Here is a 21,827-nt window from a genome sequence, read left to right as displayed (position 1 = left end):
TTTGAATGTTGTCATTCTTTCCCTTGAAACATAATCCAGTTCCGGTCACCAGTTCCCAAAAAAAGATATGGAAGAAGATGGTTGGGTTCAGAAGTAGGAGATGATTGCTTCCCTATAAAGAGAAATTGGAAAGACTGAGGCTGTTTTCTATAGCTAGGAAATGAAGAGGACAGGCTATGCAAAGTAATGGCCGGCATGGAAAAATACTGATTGAGAATTTCTGTCCATGCTGACTCATGAGACAAGAACAAGGGGGCATTCCAGGAAATGAAAAGACAGCAAATCTAAACTAATACAATGAAATACTTTTTTATGCAACATATAATTAACCTGTGGAACTCCCTGCCACAAGTGTGCTTGAAGCCAAGAGCTTAGAAGAGTTAACAAAAGATATTTAGATGGGTAATGAGAACATCCAGCATTATACTAGGGGAGAAAAGTAGGAGGGTTATTAACTCTCCTGCTTCAGGACATAAACCAACCTCTAATTAATGGAGGTTAAGAAGAGATTTTCCTGTGGTCCTTCTATAATTACCTACTTCAGGGTTTCTTACACCTTCTTCTAAAACATCCGGTACTGGCCATTATCAGAGACAGGATACAGGACTATATGCACCACTGGTTTGATCTGATCTGACAGTTCTTATGTTCCTATTTTGAGGCTGTGTGATCAGAAAGCCATCGTAATTCAGAGACAGCCTTTTAGGTCAGATCATTTGTGGTGACTGGTTTTTGGGTATTGTTAAATTTGATCTTAGGGCTTGCTGACATGGAAACTGGAACCAGAATAACTAAATCAATAAAAAAAATGGTGTTAGTAATACCAAAATATGGCTTTCTTATTCCGAAATAAGTGTCCACACACAGACTTGCACTGAAACAGCTGCCAATGGGAATTACCAATATAGTTATTTTGGTTCACGATCCTGAATAGCCCAGCCCTTAAATTCATGTTAATTCTGTTGGTGAATTACCGATGTAAGCTAAATCTATGGAAGCAAAGTTTAAAGTGCCTCTCCAGTAGGAGCTTGTATCATTTAACTAGCCTGATTCTAAATCAATTTAGTTACATCAGTGCAATTTTTCTCGTATAGACAAGGCCAAAATTCAACTTTATAGTAAACCCAGTGTAAGGACTGGTCTACACCTAAAACTTAGGCTGACCTACCTATGTCATTCAGGGGTGTGAAAAATTCACACCCATGAAAGACATAGTTAAGCCAACATACGCCCTGGTATAGACACCACATTAGGTTAATGGAAGAATTCTTCCCCCAGCCTAACTACTGCCTCTCAGGGGCAGGAGTTACTGTGCTTCTGTAGGTTTCAGAGTAGCAGCCGTGTTAGTCTGTATTCGCAAAAAGAAAAGGAGGACTTGTGGCACCTTAGAGACTAACCAATTTATTTGAGCATAAGCTTTTGTGAGCTACAGCTCACTTCATCAGATGTAATGTAGACATATTCTAAGGAATCCCAAATGGCTGAGCACTAAAGCCAGGCTGGGATGATGGGTGGTGAAAGAGGGAGGGGAAGTGGGCAAAGGAACATTGTCCTCGACAAAAGAACAGGAGAGTACTCTTAAAAGCACCGTTGAAAGGACCTTAAAACAAATGCAGATTAGGAAGCAGAGCAGAACTATGGGGCATATCTTCCAGCAGTTCCACTGGGGATGCATCAGGACCATACAAGGCTGCTTTGGCAAGTGAAGATCCCAGGGGAAGGGGATGAGCCAGCTGGGAGCCAGGCATTTCTTTATTAATGGGACCTTGTTTTATGAAACCTAGATCTTTGCTCTATGTCTACATTGAGACAGGTTTCAGAGGAACAGCCGTGTTAGTCTGTATTCGCAAAAAGAAAAGGAGTACTTGTGGCACCTTAGAGACTAACCAATTTATTTGAGCATGAGCTTTCGTGAGCTACAGCTCACTTCATCAGATGTTGTGATGAACATCTGATGAAGTGAGCTGTAGCTCACGAAAGCTCATGCTCAAATAAATTGGTTAGTCTCTAAGGTGCCACAAGTACTCCTTTTCTTTTTACATTGAGACAATAAATCCTAGCTCTTATATAAAGCACTTTTCAGCCGCAGCTTTAGAAGTGCTTTACACAGTGTCATTATACTCATTTTACAGGTGACACCCCTGGATTGTCGATTGCTCATCATCTGCAGGGGGTGGCAATTCAGACTTGATCGAAAAGCAGGAGCCTCTGCTGTCCCTCAGATCAAGAACCCACGTGCCACAGATGAAGGCTGTAGCAGACTAAAAAATCTCAATTTTTAGACAGGTTTCAGAGGAGCAGCCGTGTTAGTCTGTATCCGCAAAAAGAAAAGGAGGACTTGTGGCACCTTAGAGACTAACCAATTTATTTGAGCATAAGCCTTCAAGAGCTACAGAAGGAGACAGAGAACCACGCGATGTAAGCATGCGTTACAATAGCTCTGGCTGGATCCCTCTGCAGCTGAGCAGGAGGAGCCACCAAGGGGATCTAGATGAAGGAGTTAATACAGTTTCAAGCTGTTTGTCTCCTGGCCTGATTCTTTTACATTTACACAGCAATCAGGCAGAGCTGCAGGGAAGAGTGCCAAGGACTGTAGCTGATTCCCTTCCCCCACCCCTCTCTCAGCTTTGAGATACAGGGAGGTTAAGGGGCTAGACTACAGTTGTGGTGGTCGTGGGTTCGTGTCTTGCTTGATCTCAGTGAAAGGCCACCTCCAGTTCCCCCCCGCTGCAAAAACGGTACCTGACCCATAGGGGTAGGGACCTCAAAGGTGGGTAGATGTGATGCTGGCCACACCACTCCCTTTATGTGTTGTGGCTATGGAAACTGAGGTGCCTTAAACCACAACAGCCTGATGAGCTGCTTGACTTGACCCCCTTCTCAGGCCCTGACACCCCCCCACACCTAAAACTCTGTAGTGTACCAACTAAAGGGGCACCCATGCTGTTATAAAGGTAGGAAGGAGATGCCAGCAAAGAGGCCCTGCATAGGGAGGGGACCATGTGAAGGGGGAGAGGAGGACGAGGTGGTGGGGCAGCAGGGGAGAGAGGAACAGAACAGCTGGGAATGGGAGATGAAATGAAGAGTGAAAGCAGGCAGTGAGCCGGATTGGTGCCTGCCGGGGCTCACGTATCAGTCACTCACACCTGTGCAGTGAGGGTGTACAAGGCTCCTGCTGACCTGGCTGGAGGGGGTCTGTCACGGGAGTATTGACCTAAGCAGCGGGGCAGATAGAAAAGCAGGCCCAGGGGGCCAGACCCTGAACTGGTGAGACTAGGGCTACACCAGCTTGAGATGTGGGCTGGTGAAATCCTTCTCCCATTAAACACACAAACACTCTCCTAATATTACTTTGTCCTGAAGGCAATTGCTGTCATCGCCAGAGGGATCCTGTGCCCGGTGGCGAAGGAGGCTGGAAGAGGTGAGGCCTATGAGCCAATCATTCCATGAGCATGTGGCCCTCGCTGCACTAGAGTTGGGGACCCAGGGGTTTCTCTAGTTTGTAGAAACTGGAGCGGCTTTTGAGTTAGGGGAAATTACTGTGTTATAAGGAGGGCAAATTTGGACCTAAGGGCAGGAGCGAAGGATGCAGCAGTGGGGATCTGAAGGTGAAGAGGAATAGCAGCAGGGTTAGGCTGTGGCAGGCCGTACAAAAGTGATGACCCTTCCAAGTTCTGCCATCAGATGTTACTTCCTTGTCAAGGGCCCACTGCCTCCAGGACAAACCCATGGACCCTTCCACCTCCATCTCTCCCAAGGTGGGCAGCGGCTGTGCTACGAACACCTGCTGGGCAAGCCACGTTTTCCCCAGGTTCCTGCTGATTTCGATGGCGGCTGGGCCATCATACCAGCTCCACTGGATCCCGGCTCATTGGTGCGGCTTGCCCGTCAACACGGAAGGACAAAAGAAATACATGGGAGTGGAGAGAGAGAAAGGGACTCCTTCTTGGGTTTCCTTCGAGAGCAGGTAAGGTGCTGAGCAATGAGCACAGAGTAGCATTAACGGCTAGCCAGATTAGCTAGGGAGAAGCCAAAGGTTGAGATGCTGCAGCTGTGCAAGTGGTCATAAGACGTGAGTTTATCCAGTGGCCAAAAGCTTCTCTTCCCCCACCCCCCCAACGTAGTCACCCTTCCCCAGGATTCTTGGGCTACAATAACTTGAGTATTAATTTTTGTGGGAGCCACTTGTCTCCTCTGATTTCCCCCTGCTTGGAGACGTCTGGGATACAGGGGCCAAGTCCTGGGGCCTCCTGGGAAAATTCCCTGTAGGTCAGTCTGAGGATGGGAGGGTTTTGCCTCTCCCTGAAGCATAAGTTTCTGGCCCCTGCCAGAGGTAGAAGACTTGGCTACAGGGGCTGACGGTCTGATCTGGCGTGACAGACAGTCAGAGACGGGGTTATCGGGGTTGATGGTCTGATACAGCATGGGAGGCAGCTATAGGGATAGGAGGCTACAGGGATTGACGCTCTGATCCGGCATATCAGGGGATTGGATACAGGGTTATAGGGACCGATGGTTGGATCTTGCACAGCAGTGGGTTGGATACGGGGCTGATGGAGCACAGCACTCCCAAGACAACACTATCCTTGTGCACTCATGGCAGAGGAGAGGAGCAGGGGGCTACGCCAGACCTCTTCCAGCCTCTCAGTTCCTCGCCAGGCTGGTGAGCCAGGGCTGTGGTGCAGTGGTTAATCAGTCAGCAGAGGCTGCCACAGAGTGGGTGGGCCCGGGAGGCAGCACAGTGGTGGTCCTGACCAGCCAGGGGTGCCAGGGGCCTGAGGAGCAGTGGCGGCGGTGCAGTGGTGGGTCCCAGCCAGCAGGGGGCACCGCAGGGAGGGTGGGCCAGGGCAGCAGGAGGTAGGGCAGTGGCAGGTGACTGCCAGCAGGAGGTGCCGCAGGGCGCTGGGGTGGCAGCGCAGTGGCTGCGTCCCAGCCGGTAGGGGGGGCCGCAGAACAGCCACGCAGTGGCGGGTTCCGGCCGGCAGAGGGCGCCGCCCGGCGGGCGGTCCGGGGCAGCGGGCGGCAGCGCAGGGGCGGGTCCCGGGCCGGCAGGGGGCGCCGCGGGGCAGCGGCGCGGTGGCGGGTCCCGGCCGGCAGGGGGCGCCGCGGGGCAGCGGCGCGGTGGCGGGTCCCGGCCGGCAGGGGGCGCTGCCCCGTAGGTTCCCCCTTTGTTGCCTTTGGCGCCTTCCTCTATATAAGCGGCTCGGGCGGCGGCGGCGCTCTCCTGGCTCGGGCGGCGGCGGCGGCGCGGGGCGGCGGCGGGTCTGAGGTGCGCGGCCGGCGGCGCAGGATGGAGATGGAGAAGCGGCTCACGCTGGAGCTGCGGAACAAGAAGCCGGCGGAGGTGAGCGGGGCCGGACCCGGCCTCCCCCGACACGTGTCCCCGGGTGCGGGGCCGCCGGGCCGGCGTCTCGTGGAGCCGGCGGCTGCCGTGAGGGGCGCCGCCGGGGGGGGGGAGGGGGAAATCCGTGCGGGGGGAGGGGTAGCCCTTTCTGTGGGGCGGGGGAGCCCCCCCGGCGGGGCGGGTGGGGGAGGGGGAGAGTCCCCCGGCGGGGGGGGAAGGGGCCGGAGAGCCCCCTCCGGCGGGGGGGCGGTTGGCGGCGGGGGAGGGGCAGGAGAAGGCTCCGGCTCGGGGGGCGCGCGTGGCGGGGCCGGCCCGGCTGCCCGGGGGGGGGGCAGCGGCGGAGGCTCGGCGCCAGGCTCGCTCCCGTGCTGGCGGGCCCCGCGGGCCTGAGAGCCGGCGGCCGGGGCTGGGGTCGGCGGCGTGTCCGGGGCTCCGGGCCGGCCGCGGGCAGGAGCCGGGCTGCGCACGTGTGCGGCGGGGCCGGGGCCTGGGCGCTCGGGCGAGTGTTGCGGGGAAAGCCGGGCCGGGGGAGCTGGCGCCCGGGGGGGGGGGGACGGACGGGACGCTGAGCAGCTCCCCGCCCCGGAGCCGCGTGTGTCCCGGGGCCCGCCCGCGCTGGCGGGGAGCTGGTGGCAGCTGCCATTGAAATGCAGATCCTGTTAATATGGCCGAAGCGTGACGTGCCTGCAGCCCCAGCCATGCCGGCTCCAGATCCGCGGGGCCTTCTCAGCCCGCTGGTCCCCTCTGTCGGGGGTCTGCTTGGGCTTGTGTCCCCCCAAGTTTCACCAGAATCCGACCTAAAAGCGCCGGAGTGTCACCGCGCACGGGCACTGAAGCGCTGCTTCCGTTCCCATTTCCATCCCAGAGGTGTAAAATCAATTGGCCTGTAAATATTTGTATTGACATTGCAGGGTGCAGAATGTAGAGTCGTAAAAGCAAGTCCTTGTACGGAACTGCGGTTTGTCCGGACTTCGCTAGTGCCTTTTATGTAGCCTGTTGTAAAAGTAGGCAGGTATCTGGGTGAGCGGGTGCGCCCCCTGGAAGACCTCTGCGTGCCCTGGGGTGAGAACCACTGCTCTAGAACATGGTGTTTTTTTTAAATAGTCTGTAAAACTTGCATCTGGTGGCCCCTGCCCGGACACAGTGCGGGCAACAGACCTATCTGGCTTCAAGATTAAACTCGATAAGTTTATGGAGGGGATGTTATGATGGGATAACATGATTTTGGCAATTAATTGATCTTTAACTACTCATGGTAAATAGTCCCAATGGCCTGTGATGGGGTGGGATCCGAGTTACGACCGAGAATTCTTTCCTGGGTGTCTGGCTGGTGAGTCTTGCCCACATGCTCAGGGTTCAGCTGATGGCCATATTTGGGGTCGGGAAGGAATTTTCCTCCAGGGCCTCTGCCAATCTGCCCTGGAGGTTTTTCACCTTCCTCTGCAGCATGGGGCACGGGGTCACTTGCTGGAGGATTCTCTGCACCTTGAAGTCTTTAAAATCGAGTTGAGGATTTCAATAGCTCAGACATAGGGGAGAGGTTTATTGCAGGAGTGGGTGGGTGAGATTCTGTGGCCTGCGTTGTGCAGGAGGTCAGACTAGATGATCATAATGGTCCCTTCTGACCTTAATGTCTGAGTCTGATGTCTAACCATGGACAGTGTTAGCAGAGTGCCCTCTTGCCAGTGAGGATGGGCACCTGAAACGCACATGTGGCACTCAGCCATGTTAGATCTGTCCTCAGAGAAGGTTGCATATGTCTCTTGCCCTGGAATTTGGTGTTACTGGTTAAAAATTAGCCAAGGGGTTTTATAATTTTTTTCCATTTTATGTAACTGATGTTTATTCCTTGAGCAGTGACTGGCCTTTCCCCACTCAGTGTAGCGGCGCACAGAGCTCTTCTCCTTTTTGAGAGCTTTATTCATAAACTGTCTCCCCGCTTTTCTCCACATCACCCACATGAATAATCCTGTTGAGTCTCCCTGGTGTACTTCAGCTTGTCATGACTGCTTTGCATCCTCCCTGTTATCCCTCATGGCCTTTCCTAACCGCACCATGTGTGGCATCTGGCTCCTCTGACACTTTGATGCCCCCTGTAGTATTTATTTCAGGCCTCCTGCCCTGTTCAGAGTTTGTGGTGAGTGTTGGCTGGTTTCATGGACTGCTTGTGAAAATAATATACCAGATGTCTTGTGACATCAAAAGTGGATTCCACTGATGCTTGGCAGGGGCAGTTCCTGGTCTCTGAATCAGGGATTTGTCTTTGAAGCTTACCCAGGCTAATACAACCCATTTCTTCCATTATCTCCCCTAATTGTTTGCATGTGGTTCAAGTGGACACTTTTTTTTTGTTACTGGAGGTTGGGGCTATTGTCACCAACAACTTTGTCTAGGTTAGGAATAAAAACACCTTTCTTCAGGCTAGGAGTCGGCTCAATTTGATTGTGCCTACATTGGTGTTCGTTGGGGTTTTCAGTTAACACTTGATTAGGTTTTTAACTGCTAAAATAGTGCTAATGGTGTTGAACTGTCTGCATTTTTAGTGGCGTTTTCGATAGTTAAGTTTGCACTATTGAGCAAACTCATTTCAGGTGTGGGGGTTTGACACCCTTTGTGCTAGTCTAGATGACAGCCAAAGTGGCTTAGAAAGTATGTGAGTGGCTCCTCAAACCTGGCTTTTGTGGGGTTTTCTTAGCTGTTTAACCACCTTGTAAAAATGCTGTTGATGACTGGGAGTAGTATGGGAGTGGGGGTTCAGAGAGAAAGGTGAAGAATGGGGTAGATCCATGCTCCAGTGTGATGGCTGAGACCCCAGACTTGGTTTTTGTTAATACCATAGGCATTTTGCAATTTTTAAAATAAAAACATTTTCATGAAATAAAGTGGAGCCAGTGTTTTGCTAGGTTTATCCCTTCACTGCAGTGATTGCAATGTCAGGATTGCAGCATTGAAAGGGCAGAAGAAAGGACAAGTGACTGGTCAGTCTTTCACTGAGCAAAAGGAGTGAAATGTAAACAACAAAGCAGCAACATAGATAGGGCACATTAGTGACTGTCCCTTTATTTGTATTGTCGTAACTCCCAGGAGCTCCAGTCATGGGTCAGGACTCCACTGTGCTAGGTGTTGTACAAAAGAATCATTATTGGTACGGTCTCAGCAGTGGTATTGTCATGGCCTGGAATTGCAGGTGAGCATGCAGGGGGTCTTCGAAGGAACTGGAGAGCGAACAAGACTCTGGTAGCTGTTTGTAGGCTTCTGGAGAAAGAGAAGAATGAAAACGTTGATGGCTTTAAAGCATTGGAGGGTATTGAAATCACTGAGATGCAGTGCAGTAGAGAGCTAGGCAAATCTGCCTTGAGGGTGGGGACTATTGGGGCCGAGTTCAGCTGGTGAGGAATCATTTAAAATTCCCTAGTTGGTGCTTGGTAAAAGGATTGGAACAACCTGACCTGCCTGTTGATTTGCAGGAATTCCAAATTTGCAATTTGGAAGCGATTTGTGGCCTGTTTAAAACCTAGTCTGATTCTCTGCTAGGTTCCCCCGTGTTTGGCCAGCCTGTTGGCACTGTGGCTCCCTTTGGTCTAGTCTCTCAGACCCAATTCTCTAGAGAGCAGCCTCCTGCTCCTAAGCTGTTTTCCCCAGTGCTCATTCGGAGCACTTAACTTTAATTTCCCCTGCACTCTTCCCCCATGCTCCGCTCTGATCCTCTGCTGTAGCCACCTCAATTTTAGCTGGCTGTTGTCCAGGTGCTGGGCTTGAGGCCTCACCTTGCAGTAAGTATAGGAGTGGAGCTGAGTTCCCAGGCTACTGAAAGGAGTGCAGGGGTTCCTGCTGCTCAGCTCACCATTTGAACCCACAGGGTAGTGAAATGAACTTTCTCACATTGAAGGTTGGAGGAAATGTCATGCCCAGTGCCCAAGCCCCAGGGAGCAAGTGCTGACCCTCTTCCCCCAGCCCCGCTTGAGATACTTCCAGGCTATGTGATTCTTCCCCTTCTGGAATTGGGGCAGCTGAAAAATTCACCTTGTGAGCTGGGAAAAAGTCAAGCTAGCAGAACAGTGTTCTCTGCCTAGTGCAAATGAGTTAATGGGGAAAGGAATAAAGAACTCTAACCTCTCCCGCGTCTCCCCAAATGTAACTGAATATGTTAGGAGTGAGAAGGGAGCTGTTCCTATGTGTTTCTTAATATAGGGAAATGTGGAGGCATAAGTGGACACTGAGTGCTGTGGCTGGGTAGGAGAGATCCTGGCTGTTGGTCTCAAGGTGAAATTGCCCTACAAAACTGAGGTCTCCTGCAGTGGGAGGAGTTAAATCTCTTGGGGATGGCTGGTGCAACAGGATATGGAAGGGTCAGCATAAAGAATTGGGGATCTCTGGTAATGCCTGATCTTTGGGGAGAGGGGTTGATCAGATGCTTCTTTGAGTAACTTCTCCCTTTTCTGTAATCTTAGTCAGTTGCCTTGGCTGTTCTTTCCAGCCAGCTGGTTGGCTGATCTTTTGTCTAGCAGAGCTATTGGTGGCTAGCACCTCCTTAGCTAAGCAAGGAATGCTGCCCCCGCCTTGTGGTGGGGCCAGTTCAACTGCATTGTTGCTGGAGTACTTGGACAACACAGCTGAGCAGCTGAATCTTGAGCATTGGACTTCTGCATCCTTCAAAAGTGCTTTCTTTCATGCCTGGGTTCATGGGTGCTGGCTTGACTTGCTATAAGTACCAGGCTTTGCTTATAACAAGGCCTTCCTCTTACCTAGGGACAATCTTGAGTCTAGGTAACATTTATGTAGGGAGGTACGGTCTTGCTCTTGATTCACCCACAACTGTATGGCAAGCCAGAGGAATGGTGTGGATCAACTTTAAGGCTAGGGACATAAGGACAGTTGTGGGCATTAAATAGGACCTGACTCGGGCTAGACAAAATGCTTTCTAGATGGTGGGATGGCAGGGGAGGCAGTAATAGCAGGAACTGGGGTATAAAACTTACAATCTACTGCAGGGTACCCTGGGTCTTTTACAAACGGAGTCTTTTTTGACATTTTGCAGCACATTAGTCACTCGTACTCACTCATTCCGTCAAATGTTGCAAGCAGAAAGTAGGAAACTCTAAAGTACGTGAAATGGCAAAGAGGGTGGCTTGTGCTTGCTGCTTGACTCTAAGAAACTCTTCCCACTACCAATTTTAATGTGCCTGATAAGAAACTGTCTTTAAGTGTGGGGTTAATGTGATCATTCTAAAATAGGTTAAACAGTTTTTCTGGTCAATGTGAACCAAGCAAGGTGGGATTCAAAGGATGAGTTTGGAGAGCATCAGTAGCTTTTTAGCCAAGGATGTGACTTTTGGCCTGCTTTGAAGAACATGTAGGACAAGAGCCCACTTTGGGAATTGAGCCTGTAACAACTGCTGTTGGAGTACTGGGACCCCTACTTGTTTCTGGGGTTCTTGCCATGCATGTTTGCCTATCTGACAAGTCATCAGAAGCAGCATGTGTGGCTGTGGGGTGCATGTGCATCAACTGAAGGGAGTAGATTCTTTTACTGTGGTAAATACTGAGTGGATGTGAGGTCTGAGTGTGAGCTGACCATGTTAGAACCTGTTTATAAAAAAAAAAAAGTTAGAGCAGAGGAATTGTCATGCACCCCACTCTGCTGTTGTGCTCCTCAGTTGGCTGGGGGCTAATGCACAACGTAGATGGAGAGTCTGGCCTTTGAGCCAGGCTGGAAATGCTACTTTGAAAGATTTTTCCAGCATAAGAGGGAAATCCAGATGGATGGAGAGATGGGACCCAAAGGGGATTAGTAACTGGATAAAACCTTGTAGTTTCAAATCTGCATGAAAATAATTGTCATATGAAAGCTCTTTGGTGCCATGTGAAATGAGTTGAGATATTTCAGTTCAGCTCAGTTTTGATGCCCTTGTTAACATTTCGCTGCTTAGAAGCCACGAATTAGCTGGGCCACAGAGACTGAACCCTTTTTAGAGGTGATCCCACCATATCTTGGTGACATGGCATAGTGGCAGTGAAGATTACCACTGCCTTTTCTTTAACTATGTGTAGGACTGTGGTATGTAGGGGCTGCCATGTCTGGCACCTTGTACCCACACTAAGGTAAACTTGGTTTACAAATAGTGGAGTACTTGCATACCCCCTTAACAGGGTGGCTGAGGGGGGGTTATTTGGTATTTGTGCCTTAGACTGGTTCATAGCGCTTCAATTTTAAATCGGTCCCACTCAGGAGCTTGATATTAATGGGTTAATTTGGTAGGTTAATACAAATTGATTTTAGAGCTGAGACACTCCAGAGGTTGTAAGTGACAGTGATGGCTCCTTGTGCCAGCTGCTGAGTATTTCTCCCTCCTCTTGTAGGTGAAGGAGCTGGTGCTGGATAACTGCCGCTCGGACGATGGGAAGATCGTCGGCCTTTCCTCGGACTTTGAAAATCTGGAGTTCCTCAGCATGATCAATGTCAACCTGCTGTCTGTCTCCAATCTCCCCAAGCTCAACAAACTCCGCAAGGTAAGCTAAGGGGTGGTGCCAGTCGGATGTGAGGCTGTGCAGCCCTACCATGAGTTTTCTGGCAAATGGGGCAGGAGTGGCTGGCATTAGAGCTGAGCTTCCCTTATAGCGATTACTCCATCCCCTTGTATCGCTGTCCTACTTCATCAGATGTATCAGTGCCTGTCTCCTGCTTTCATGCACATGTGTGCTAGAACAGCCTCTTGTGATAGGGTTACCCTTGCATCGTGACCCATTCTGAGCACCCAAAACTAGACACCACTTCTGAGAATCTTGGCCTCTTCCCTAAGCCTCTCCCATCACAGGGCCGTTATGCCTCTTTTGGTGCTGCAGCTATCTTACTGCTTTGAAGTGCTGAGCAAAAATCCTTTTCTAAACTGAAGTATGTTAAAGAAACATTTCTTAAAAAGCAGGAAAGGCCTGAAGCCTAAATTAATCTCCCCTTAGCCCATATGCATGGACCACACTAGAAAAATTCTGTTGCTGGTCCTGGGTGCTAACAACTGGCTCAGCACCAGTTCAGAAGCCATGGGGCCGTCTTCCTGTCAGGCATTTGCAATGATTTCTCAACTCTTGCTGTCCTCGGCATGTCCCTCTCTACACCTGTAGCTAAACCAGCATGGGAACTTGTTGCTGACACCTGTTGTGGGTGCTGCCTTACATCTCTCAGCTGTGTGGGGAAGGGGCCTGAGCCTCTCAGGAGCTGCTTTGCTGCACATGATGTTTATATGGGGGTTAATCGAATAGAGGTGGGAGCAGTAACCAAGCAGGGTGACTGTACAGTCTCATTTAACCATTTAATAATCTTCTGTCCTCCTTTGAGAGGTTGAAGATCATATATGTGATGGCGATCACCCTATGTGCATGTGACTCCAATTTGCTGGAAAGCACTGTGGTCTTAGCAGATGCCTGCGACTCTGATCCCAGAAGCAACACTGCCTTTGGGGGGCATACCTCATTGTGATGGGAGCTGCCTGGTGAATGGCTGGCTGTGCTAGCTTCTTTCTGAAAATTTCCATCATTGCAAACACCTCTGGAGTGGCTGAATGTGGTAGGGTGGACTGAGCTTCACGGTGGCTGTTGGCATTTTAAGCACTACCATATTTTTTGTGAAACAATGGTTGAAATGCAGGCAGCTGCCTGGAGTCTCGTCTGCAGTAGCCCTGCCACCGGTGGAGATGCAGTGGTGTGAAATCTTCTGGAAGAAAGGATTAGTGTAACCAAGGTTGTAAAGATCCTTGGCAGTTTCATATCACTGACCTTGTGCTCTGACTGGTGTAAACATGCCCCTTGTAGCTGAAGTCTTAGTGATTTTCCCCCCGACGCCAGGCATGTAGGAGAGTGGAGGAGTAAACCTCACATTATTGCTTTTAACTTGGATTTTTTGGCACTGCTTCTTAACTTGAGGGATTGTTACTAGTGTGCCATATACGGCCTTGAGTGGGCTCAATAGAACTCCCTTCTGACATGATCATTCTGCTGTTTGTGTTAGGGAGGGTGGGGTATCAGAGCTGTGCTGGAAAACTGCCCAGTCCCCTGCCCTGATTCCTTATTTCCCTCCCTTTCCAAACAGCAAATATTCAGGGGGAGGAGAGGGGCTCATGTTTGCCTGCTGTGGGTTATATAATGAAGTTAAAATAGATTCTTAATCTGCAGTTTATAGGTAACAAGGTCTAGTGGCTAGAGAATGGGGTTGGGAGTCTGGACTCCTGTGTTCTGGTCCATGCTCTGACTCACTTTGTGGCCTTAGAGAGTCAATGACTTACCCATCTACCCATATGTAAAATGGTAATGTTACTCACCTATGTCAAGTGTTGAGATCCTCTAAAGCAATGCCTCTGAATGTTTCCTGGCAGCTGGAGCTGAGCGATAACCGGATCTCCGGTGGCCTTGAAGTTCTAGCAGAGAGGACCCCTAACCTGACCCACTTGAATCTAAGTGGCAACAAGATCAAGGACATCAACACCCTGGAGCCCCTGGTGAGTGAAAGACCCGGTGCATGGATCTAACTGATAGATGCTGTTCCCTTTGGGGGTCATGTGGGTGCAGCTGAAATCAAACTATCTTGATAAATGTTCCAGTAGTACTTCGTGGTTCTAATGTGAACTGACGAGTTGCCCAATGTGTGGCTGGGCTAATAGTTATTGGCGCCTCTGTCTGGAAAACCAGCAGCCAGTTGCTCAAGGAACATGAAATTAGGCTGGATGAACAAAACTGTGGATGTAGTGCTCAGTGTCCACCTGGGAAAGGACTGCTAAGGGGTCGGATGTTTGAGGTAGGTGGCACCTGGGGGTGTCATGGAGAGGACTTGCTTGGCCCCCAGGGGGTGTCTGACATCAGTCCTAGGTTTTGTAAGGGGCACATATTATAAAAAATAGTATGCATGAAAGAGTTCCTTTACTATAGGTCAGGTAGTAAACCACCTGCTCCAGGCACATCCTTCTATCTCCCTCATCCCTTTGCTCATAGCAAGTTTACCAGAATGGTCTCCTAATGGCCTAACAAATTAATATTTGCAGAAGAAACTGCCGAATCTGCATAGCCTGGATCTCTTCAACTGCGAGGTGACAATGCTGATCAACTACCGGGAGAGCATGTTTGCCCTTCTGCCCCAGCTCACCTACTTGGATGGGTTTGATGCTGATGACCAGGAAGCCCCTGACTCAGACCCTGAAGCAGATGGTGATGGGCTGGATGATGAATATGATGAGAACGGAGAAGGTAAAGGGGGCTTAGAGTGGCTTTCTGTCATTGCCTCCCACCCATTTCACTAGCTGACCCCACTGACCCCTCCATAGTGGTGTGAACTCATTACCAAAGTCTAATCTTGCTTTGGTAATCCCATCTCCCGCAAGCATGAACTGGAAAACCAAATCTGATTTGAGCCAGCTGGGCTTGTCAGTTGACATACCTCCTGTGCATAGGTCTGTTCTGTGGCACAGGGCTTTACCTAATGTCAGTGGGGCTGTTCTGGGTTAGTTGCTCTTTCTGAGTTGGCACAGCTGTGCAAAAAGATGTCTGGGAGCATTTCCTGGCTCCCTGTCCCTGGTGTGTTGCTTTGAGCACATTGGTGGGGAACCCACTCATCTCCCTCTGTTGTGGTAGAAGGTGAGGAAGAGGATGACGATGAGGAAGATGAGTTGGATGAGGAAGTCATTGATGACGAGGAGGAGGATGAAGATGATCTGGAAGGTGAAGAGGAAGAAGATGGAGTAGATGATGAGGTGAGGCTATTCTTGTTGACTTGACATCAGCATGAGCCTTTGGGGCTGCCTGTTAGTAAATACTTCATCTGTGCTCTTGCTGATGAAAATCAGTCCTCCTGAGAAACTTTGTAATCTGACCAAGTATGCTGTATCCTTTCCTGAAAAGTGCTTGCTAGGTAGTCAACTGCTCTGGGAAGTGATGTCTGGATTCCTAATGCTGTAGGTGGGGATGGCATGAGGGGGAAACACCTTGCTTCCAGGTGACGTTACAATTTCTCTTCTTTGTGCCCACGAGTTCCTGTCCCTGTGGGGTGAAGGATGAGGAAGGGGAGCAGGCAACAGGGTGCAAGGATGGGGGTTAATTTTGTTACTTGGCCATTTTGAGTTCCTGTGCTGCCAGAGGGCAGTGTCTTGAAGTCATACTTGAAGAGACCATGAATGATGACTGAGTGGAAAAGGAATTAGATCTCTAGTCACTGGATCTTGGTCCTTGTACAAACAAAGATTCTTTTTTTAACTCAAGGAGGAAGAGGATGAGGAGGATGAAGATGATGACGAAGGTGAGGAGGGTGAGTAGATATAATTCTCCTAATTAAGGTGCAGCACTCACAAAGGTAGCATTAACCATCCATTACTCTGATGCCAAAAGTCACTGTCTCCTTCTGGGGGCTGAGCAATAGAACTAGACACTTCTATCTTTTATGGCAAGGACGTCTCGCTCCTGTCACCACCGAACTGGGACACTGTCCCAGAGCTAAATAAAATGTTAAGTATTGAGGTTGGGAAACAAAGCACACAAGTCAGGAAATTCAAAGTTAGGGCTTCCACTCTGCAACTCAGTGCATCCTGTGCATTCCATGGGAATGTATTAGTTGCACTAAACAGCCACCCCAAATTGCACATTCTGTGTTGCGGTCAATGTAGCGTTAGAAACACGAACTTTTGAGTTTCCTTATCTTAGTTTTTTCCAGCCGTAATGCTGCATTAATTTTTGCATTTGATTTGCACATTTAAGGGAAAAGACCTAGTAGGTCTTTAACTGTAGGTGCTCATTGTTTTAAACCACTATTGAATGAGGGTGGTGAGATCCCAGAGTGTGCTAATGTAAACATGCTGACTGAACATTCAGTGCAGCTCACTCAGATTAAATCAGTCTCAGGTAGAATCCATTTTCCTTCCTCAGTGAGCTCTAGAAAACAAGCCATGTTTGTAGCTTCTAGCCTCAGATCCTGGAGTCCCTGTTTCTTTTGTGACTTATGGGGAAATGGCTGACCTAACTTTGCACTCTTACCAAAATACTACTGCTTTGGACTGAGACCAAGCATGAATCTACAGCCCAAGAGAAACTGGTTAACACTAGAACTAAATTATACCACCATCCCAAGATATCTAAGACAGTCAGTTGGTATTAATAGGTTGTCAATTGCTAAAAAGCTGATAGGTAGATTGGCAAAATAACCCAGTTCTGTGTAATTTAATATCATACTCTGGAAGGAGGAGAGGCTCTAATGGAAGCTCTGCTGTGTTAACATTTTTATAAAGCACTTGTTCTAGGAACTGTGGTTTCTTTTATACTCTAGCTGGGGCCTCACTTCACTCTAGACGACAAAGCCCTGGACATCATCTTCTAACTTTGAAGAAAATTCCCTAGATAGTTGAAGACTGGATCTGGATGGGCTTACATATAGTTGATTATTTGTAAGGGTATTTATAGGAAAATGGAGGTTGGCACAACTCTTGAATGACAAATCACCAAGAATAAACTTGGCTGAGAGTCTCAAAAGTGACTGGTGATTTTAAGTGCCTCAATTTTTGGGTTCCCAATTTCACACCTTGAAAAAAGGGACATTAGAGTTCAGGTGGTCACACAGTATCTAAAATTTGGGCCCTCTGAAGTATCTCAAGAGCACCAAAAATCACTCGTCACTTGAAAATCTTGCCCAAGGCTTTTGCTTGGATGCTATGTAAAATGGAACAGTGGGTGGGACTCCGTACAGCAATTGTTGTGATTCTAGTTCATACTTGTTCACCTGCGAGATGTGTAGCTTAAATAGCCTGTGAAGAATGAGATCAAATGCAGTTCTGCAAGGCTGCGAATAGAATTTAATTCTTACTCCCTCCCTGCAGACCTTCCACAGGGAGAGAAGAGAAAAAGAGACCTAGAGGATGAGGGAGAGGAAGATCCAGAAGATGAAGAGGATGAGGAGGATGACTGATAATCCTCGCGAGCCAATCAGTTTTACGGACTATGACTGTGCTTGTCCTAACCTCCCCGTTGTGTCCATGTGAGACTGTAAATCCCCTCTCCTGGCCCCTCCCCCCTTGTATGGCTGCAGTGTCCACAGTATATTTTTTTAAGATGTAGAATACCGTAGGTGTTCAGGGGAATCTTTCCATACAAGACTCACTGTCAAGTATTTTATGACCAAAGGCTTTCTCCGTTCTGTGGTTTGCACAGCATTTTGCAAAAAAAAAAAGTTCTCCTCCTCCTAGAGCATCTCTCATGTCTGAAATCAGCCTTAACACATGGGACCGAGAGCTCCAGCAACCCTTTGCCATCCCACATGACCACAAGTGGCGAGCGCTCACCACCTCTGCATACATGTCCTCAGCCCAGCATTTGAAGAAGCTGCAAGCATTCTGAGCAGCGGATGCAAACTCTGCTCATGAAAGTGGACACTGAAAGCAAACAGTCACCCAAGGTGAACTGAAATCACAATAGTGGTGTGATAGTTGGAGATGCTTGAAGATACTTTGGGGGTTGGGGGAAAGGGCTTGAGTCCCTGAGAGAATCTGCTCTTTGCTGCATCTCAGACCTGTTAGGAGGAACTTTGCAGTAGCCTTGTCTCGTGCTTTCCTATTTTTTTTATAAACTGGAATTTTTTTTAGCCATTAGCTACTTCTTTGTAGCTTTCAGTTCTTGGATATCTGCAAAGCAATTCTGGTTGGCAGCTGTGAATATCTTCACTTGCCATAAGGTGGCTTTCTCCGCCCCCTGCCAACCTACACCTTCAAGGAAGGATAGGAAACATCAGGCAAGGGGATACTGCACTGCTACCAAACTGCATTTGTCACTGTACAGAATAACCATTATCACTGTGATACACCTAACTCGGCATTCACCGGGAGACTGTGTTAGCCTAAATATTCTCAGGGTCCTTCTGGCTAGCCAGTAACAGCTCTCAGCAGTGGCCTCAGTCGCTAGCCTGGCGCATGTACACCTCTCCTTTTCCTTTTCAGAGTGATGAGAAGTCCAGCTCTTTCCCATTTATGCACTGTGTGCTGTGACAGCTGTCTCTCTTCCCCTTCACCCCAGCTCGTAGGAGTGGAGCCACTGCTTCTCTGACCGGTTTGAGGCATTTTTTTAGAACAGAGAGGGTGGAATCCTGCCAAGTGCAACATGGGATTTCTGACCTGAGTTCACATGATACATCTGTTAGTTTCTAAGGAGGGCTGTGGCCCCATGGCATCAGGGGCATTAACCAACCCTTCAGTATTGAGTGCCTAGTGATCTCTGCTCAGATAGGTTGGTGAGAGTGGGGGAGAGTAACTACCTTTTCACCAGGTTTGTGGGGTGTTCCTTGAGGCTTTATACTAACGCAGATGCTTTGGCACTTAACAGGGTTCTCCCTCAGCCACTGTGGGCAAATATGTCAGCACCCAGCAGTTGCACGTATTCCTCTTGCAGCAAGAAGAGAAAAATCTCACCCCCTCCTGTAAAAGGCAATTTTTGCAAAGGTGCGTTGGGTACTGCAGCACATCTGGATTTCTAGCCCTGCCCTTGTCTCTTGCATTGTACAGTAGCTATAACCATTCAGAGATGAAACTTCTGTAAAATGCAAACTGAGTAACTTATAAATGCTAAAGGAATTTAAAAAAAAAATTCAGAGCAGCAGTTGATATTTTTAATTTCTTCCCTGCATTTTTTCAGCAGATTGTATGGATTTTATATTAGCCTAGTAACTGTCAGGTTTTGATTGGTCAGACTAGTCCCAGAAATAAGGATCTTCACCCCTTTTGTATCTTTTTTTGTTACAAAATTTGGATAAAACTTTTAATAAAGACTTCAGTTTTTAAAAACCTATTGTAATGGATGGTGTGTTCACTGCTTCTTGGGAAACTTTACATTTCTTGAGGAAATCGGCACTGGATGTGAGACAAGGGAGTGTATTGACCACTCTTGCTCAGAGCAGGGTTTTCATTCCAGGACTCCTCAATCTAGAAGCACAGCTTATGGCTAGCTTTTCTTGTGAACGCCAGGATCTCTTCAGGGAAGCCAATGACTACTTTGTCTCTGGTTACCTTTAATAGCTAATAATGTAGGTGCATGCTCTGTATTGCTCCTTCATGATGTATCAAGATCACCTTGGGCTTAGAAATATTCTGCTTTTTACTCTTGAAATAACTAGAATATGGAGCCTTCATTTATCTCTTTGCTGGAATGGAAGATCTGGTTAAAATCTGGAGGGCTTGTGCTACTTTATTAGCTCCATAGGGCAGATGCGCTTAAATTCCATAGGAAGAGTCTGCCTTTCAGGTGTATTGAAAGGGATCAGGTTGTTCGGGTGGGGAGGCAGAAGAAATTCCAGATTTCTTTCCAATCCTGCTTGATTGGCTTTTCTGTAACATCCACACTTGTCCCACAACACAATTCCTGCAGAGCATTTTGCCATGGCCAACTTGCTTAAAGGGACACTGGCCAAACGTGTTGCCTAGACCACTCACGCCTTTGTAGTCTTGATTTGCAAGGACCCTTCCAATAACCCTGTCTGAGGAATTGCACTCCAGCCCTGCAGCCTACTGCCAGGGCCACTCTGGGTGCAAAGGAAGTTTAGCTTCCTAAAATGAGATGGAAAAGACTTTACCAGATGAATTTCAATCTTCCTCCCTCCCCCATAACAGGGGGCAGGGTTGTTCTAGTATATTGGGTTTTGCTTTGCTGGCTTTAAACTGTCTCTTCCCCCTGCCCCATCCTGCTGTAAACAAGAGGAAGTTGTGTCCCAATAGTGACTGATCAAACTCTCCTTGTCTGGGATCTGTAGGGGCCCCCAAATCTTGCATGCTCTGTGGCCAGCTGAGCTACCTTATGTTGTCAGGAGAAGGCCTGGCTGCTACAGCAAGGTGGGAAGACCGGCAACCATGACTGTTCAAGAACAAAAGCAAGTGCTCACACTTACCCAAGACCAGCTGCGAGTTGGGAAGCAGGTACCCCCAGGAAGGATGGACAGACAACCTAGAGCGATTCCCATAGGAGATCCAGGCTTGGGAGAAAAGCACCACCCCAATAGGCCCACAATCTACAAGGAAAAAGTGGAGGGGGAGTTCTGCAGCAGGTCCTGAGCACTGGTCTACTGCAGAGCTGCTTTGGCTAGTTTCCTATTCCACCTCGAGGCTGCTGGGAGGCAAGGGAAGTCCTGTTTTGCCAGCCTCTGATTCCTTCTGCTGGTCAGACACCCACTTTCTGCTTCCCTTCTGGTGGCCAATAGGAGAATCTGGCCCTTTGCTGGGAGAGAGCCCTGATCAAGGCAGCTGTGAGTCTCCTGCTCTGCATCCCAGCAGTCTGTTCTCTCTGAGGCCTGGGCTTTCCACGAGCCTTGCAGGTGGGCAGATCTCTGGGGAAGGCACTAGCTTGGGCCCAATCTCTGGAGTGAGGAGGATTGAGGTGAGGGACCGTGAACAATCCCTGCTCCCACTCTATTTCCTGCTGCTCTGCAGCATTAGGAAGTGCTTGCCCCATCCAGTTAGCTGTGTGGGCAAAGCTGCTATTGGTGAATAGCAGCTTCCCTTCATAGCACCAACAGGGCTGTGGCTGATTCTGGGAGCTGGTGGGAAAGGGAACCTGTGGCCTGTCAGATGGCTGGGATGCCCACTTTGGTTTTTCAATGCAAAGGGAAAGGCCAGTGCTCTAAATATTTAATTACAGTATCACCCAGAGGTCCCAAACCAGATCAGGATCCCGATGTCCTAGGTGCTGTACAGACATGAGACAGTCCCAGGGACCCTGCTGTCTAAATAGAGAAGACAAAAGGTGATAGGTTAAATGGAGGCACAAGAATGACAGGGACTTGCCCAAGTTCAGTGATGCAACCAGTTCTCCTGGATCCCAGGCAGGGCCTGATCAATATGCTGCTGCCTCCCGAGAGCGGCTTTCCCTTCCCTGGAGAGAGGGTCCCACAGCCTGACTGGCAGGAAGTTCCTTCTGATTGTCTGTCTATTTACTCCTTGATCTGCCCCAAATACCCTTTGCTGTGGTATCCATCTCGGTAAGATGCAGGCATGTCCTCTCCTCTCCCCTCCCCAGCCGACTTGCTGAAGCTGTTCCCACAACCCAGCCCCTCACAGCTGCGCTCCCTCCGGGCTGGCTGGGTGGAGTGGGCTTGTTGCTCTCTGGGCTCTCTGTTTATGCTGCCTCTACATTGTGCCAGACTCCCCCACCTTTGTGAATTCCTCGGGAGCTGAGGGCTCAGCTGTGTGCCAGCAGGGAAGAGGGGTCTGGCTCTCCTGCTGGCTGACTCATGCAGGGTGTAGTTGCCACAGGCAAGTCTGAGGAAGGCTTTGCAGTTGAAGCTGCCTGGACAGATAGCTGCTGGAGGAGGTGGGGAGGAGGAGGTAAATTAACCCTTCATGGTCTTGGAGGAACTGTTCACCAGCTGTGCTGGGGTACAGGGAGACTCCTAGCCCAGAGTGGCTGCCTACCCCTTCTCTCTGACTACCCCTGTGTAAGGTAACTGTATAGTTCCCCCTTACCACAATACCCTGGGACCTGT

General features: G+C 49.2%; 1 protein-coding gene across 3 annotated transcripts; it reads left to right on the top strand.

Moving 5' to 3' along the window:
• The first annotated feature begins 5,195 nt into the window (after nucleotides 1–5,195).
• LOC125626980 (acidic leucine-rich nuclear phosphoprotein 32 family member B) lies at nucleotides 5,196–19,140 on the top strand. 3 transcript variants are annotated; one of them, XM_048830597.2, is made up of 7 exons: nucleotides 5,196–5,344; nucleotides 11,705–11,854; nucleotides 13,711–13,833; nucleotides 14,374–14,575; nucleotides 14,963–15,078; nucleotides 15,584–15,629; nucleotides 17,188–19,140. In XM_048830597.2, the coding sequence occupies exons 1-7, from the start codon at nucleotides 5,291–5,293 to the stop codon at nucleotides 17,274–17,276; spliced, it is 780 nt and encodes a 259-aa protein (XP_048686554.1). In that variant the 5' UTR covers nucleotides 5,196–5,290; the 3' UTR covers nucleotides 17,277–19,140. The 3 variants fall into 3 exon arrangements, with proteins under 3 accessions (XP_048686554.1, XP_048686555.1, XP_048686553.1); XM_048830598.2 differs by having other exon boundaries at nucleotides 14,960–15,078; nucleotides 15,584–15,620; XM_048830596.2 differs by having other exon boundaries at nucleotides 14,960–15,078.
• Nucleotides 19,141–21,827: the final 2,687 nt, after the last annotated feature.

This window comes from Caretta caretta, chromosome 25, assembly GCF_965140235.1.
Source record: "Caretta caretta isolate rCarCar2 chromosome 25, rCarCar1.hap1, whole genome shotgun sequence".
NCBI classification, from domain to species: Eukaryota; Metazoa; Chordata; order Testudines; family Cheloniidae; genus Caretta; species Caretta caretta.
This window is presented reverse-complemented; position numbering and strand designations above follow the sequence as displayed.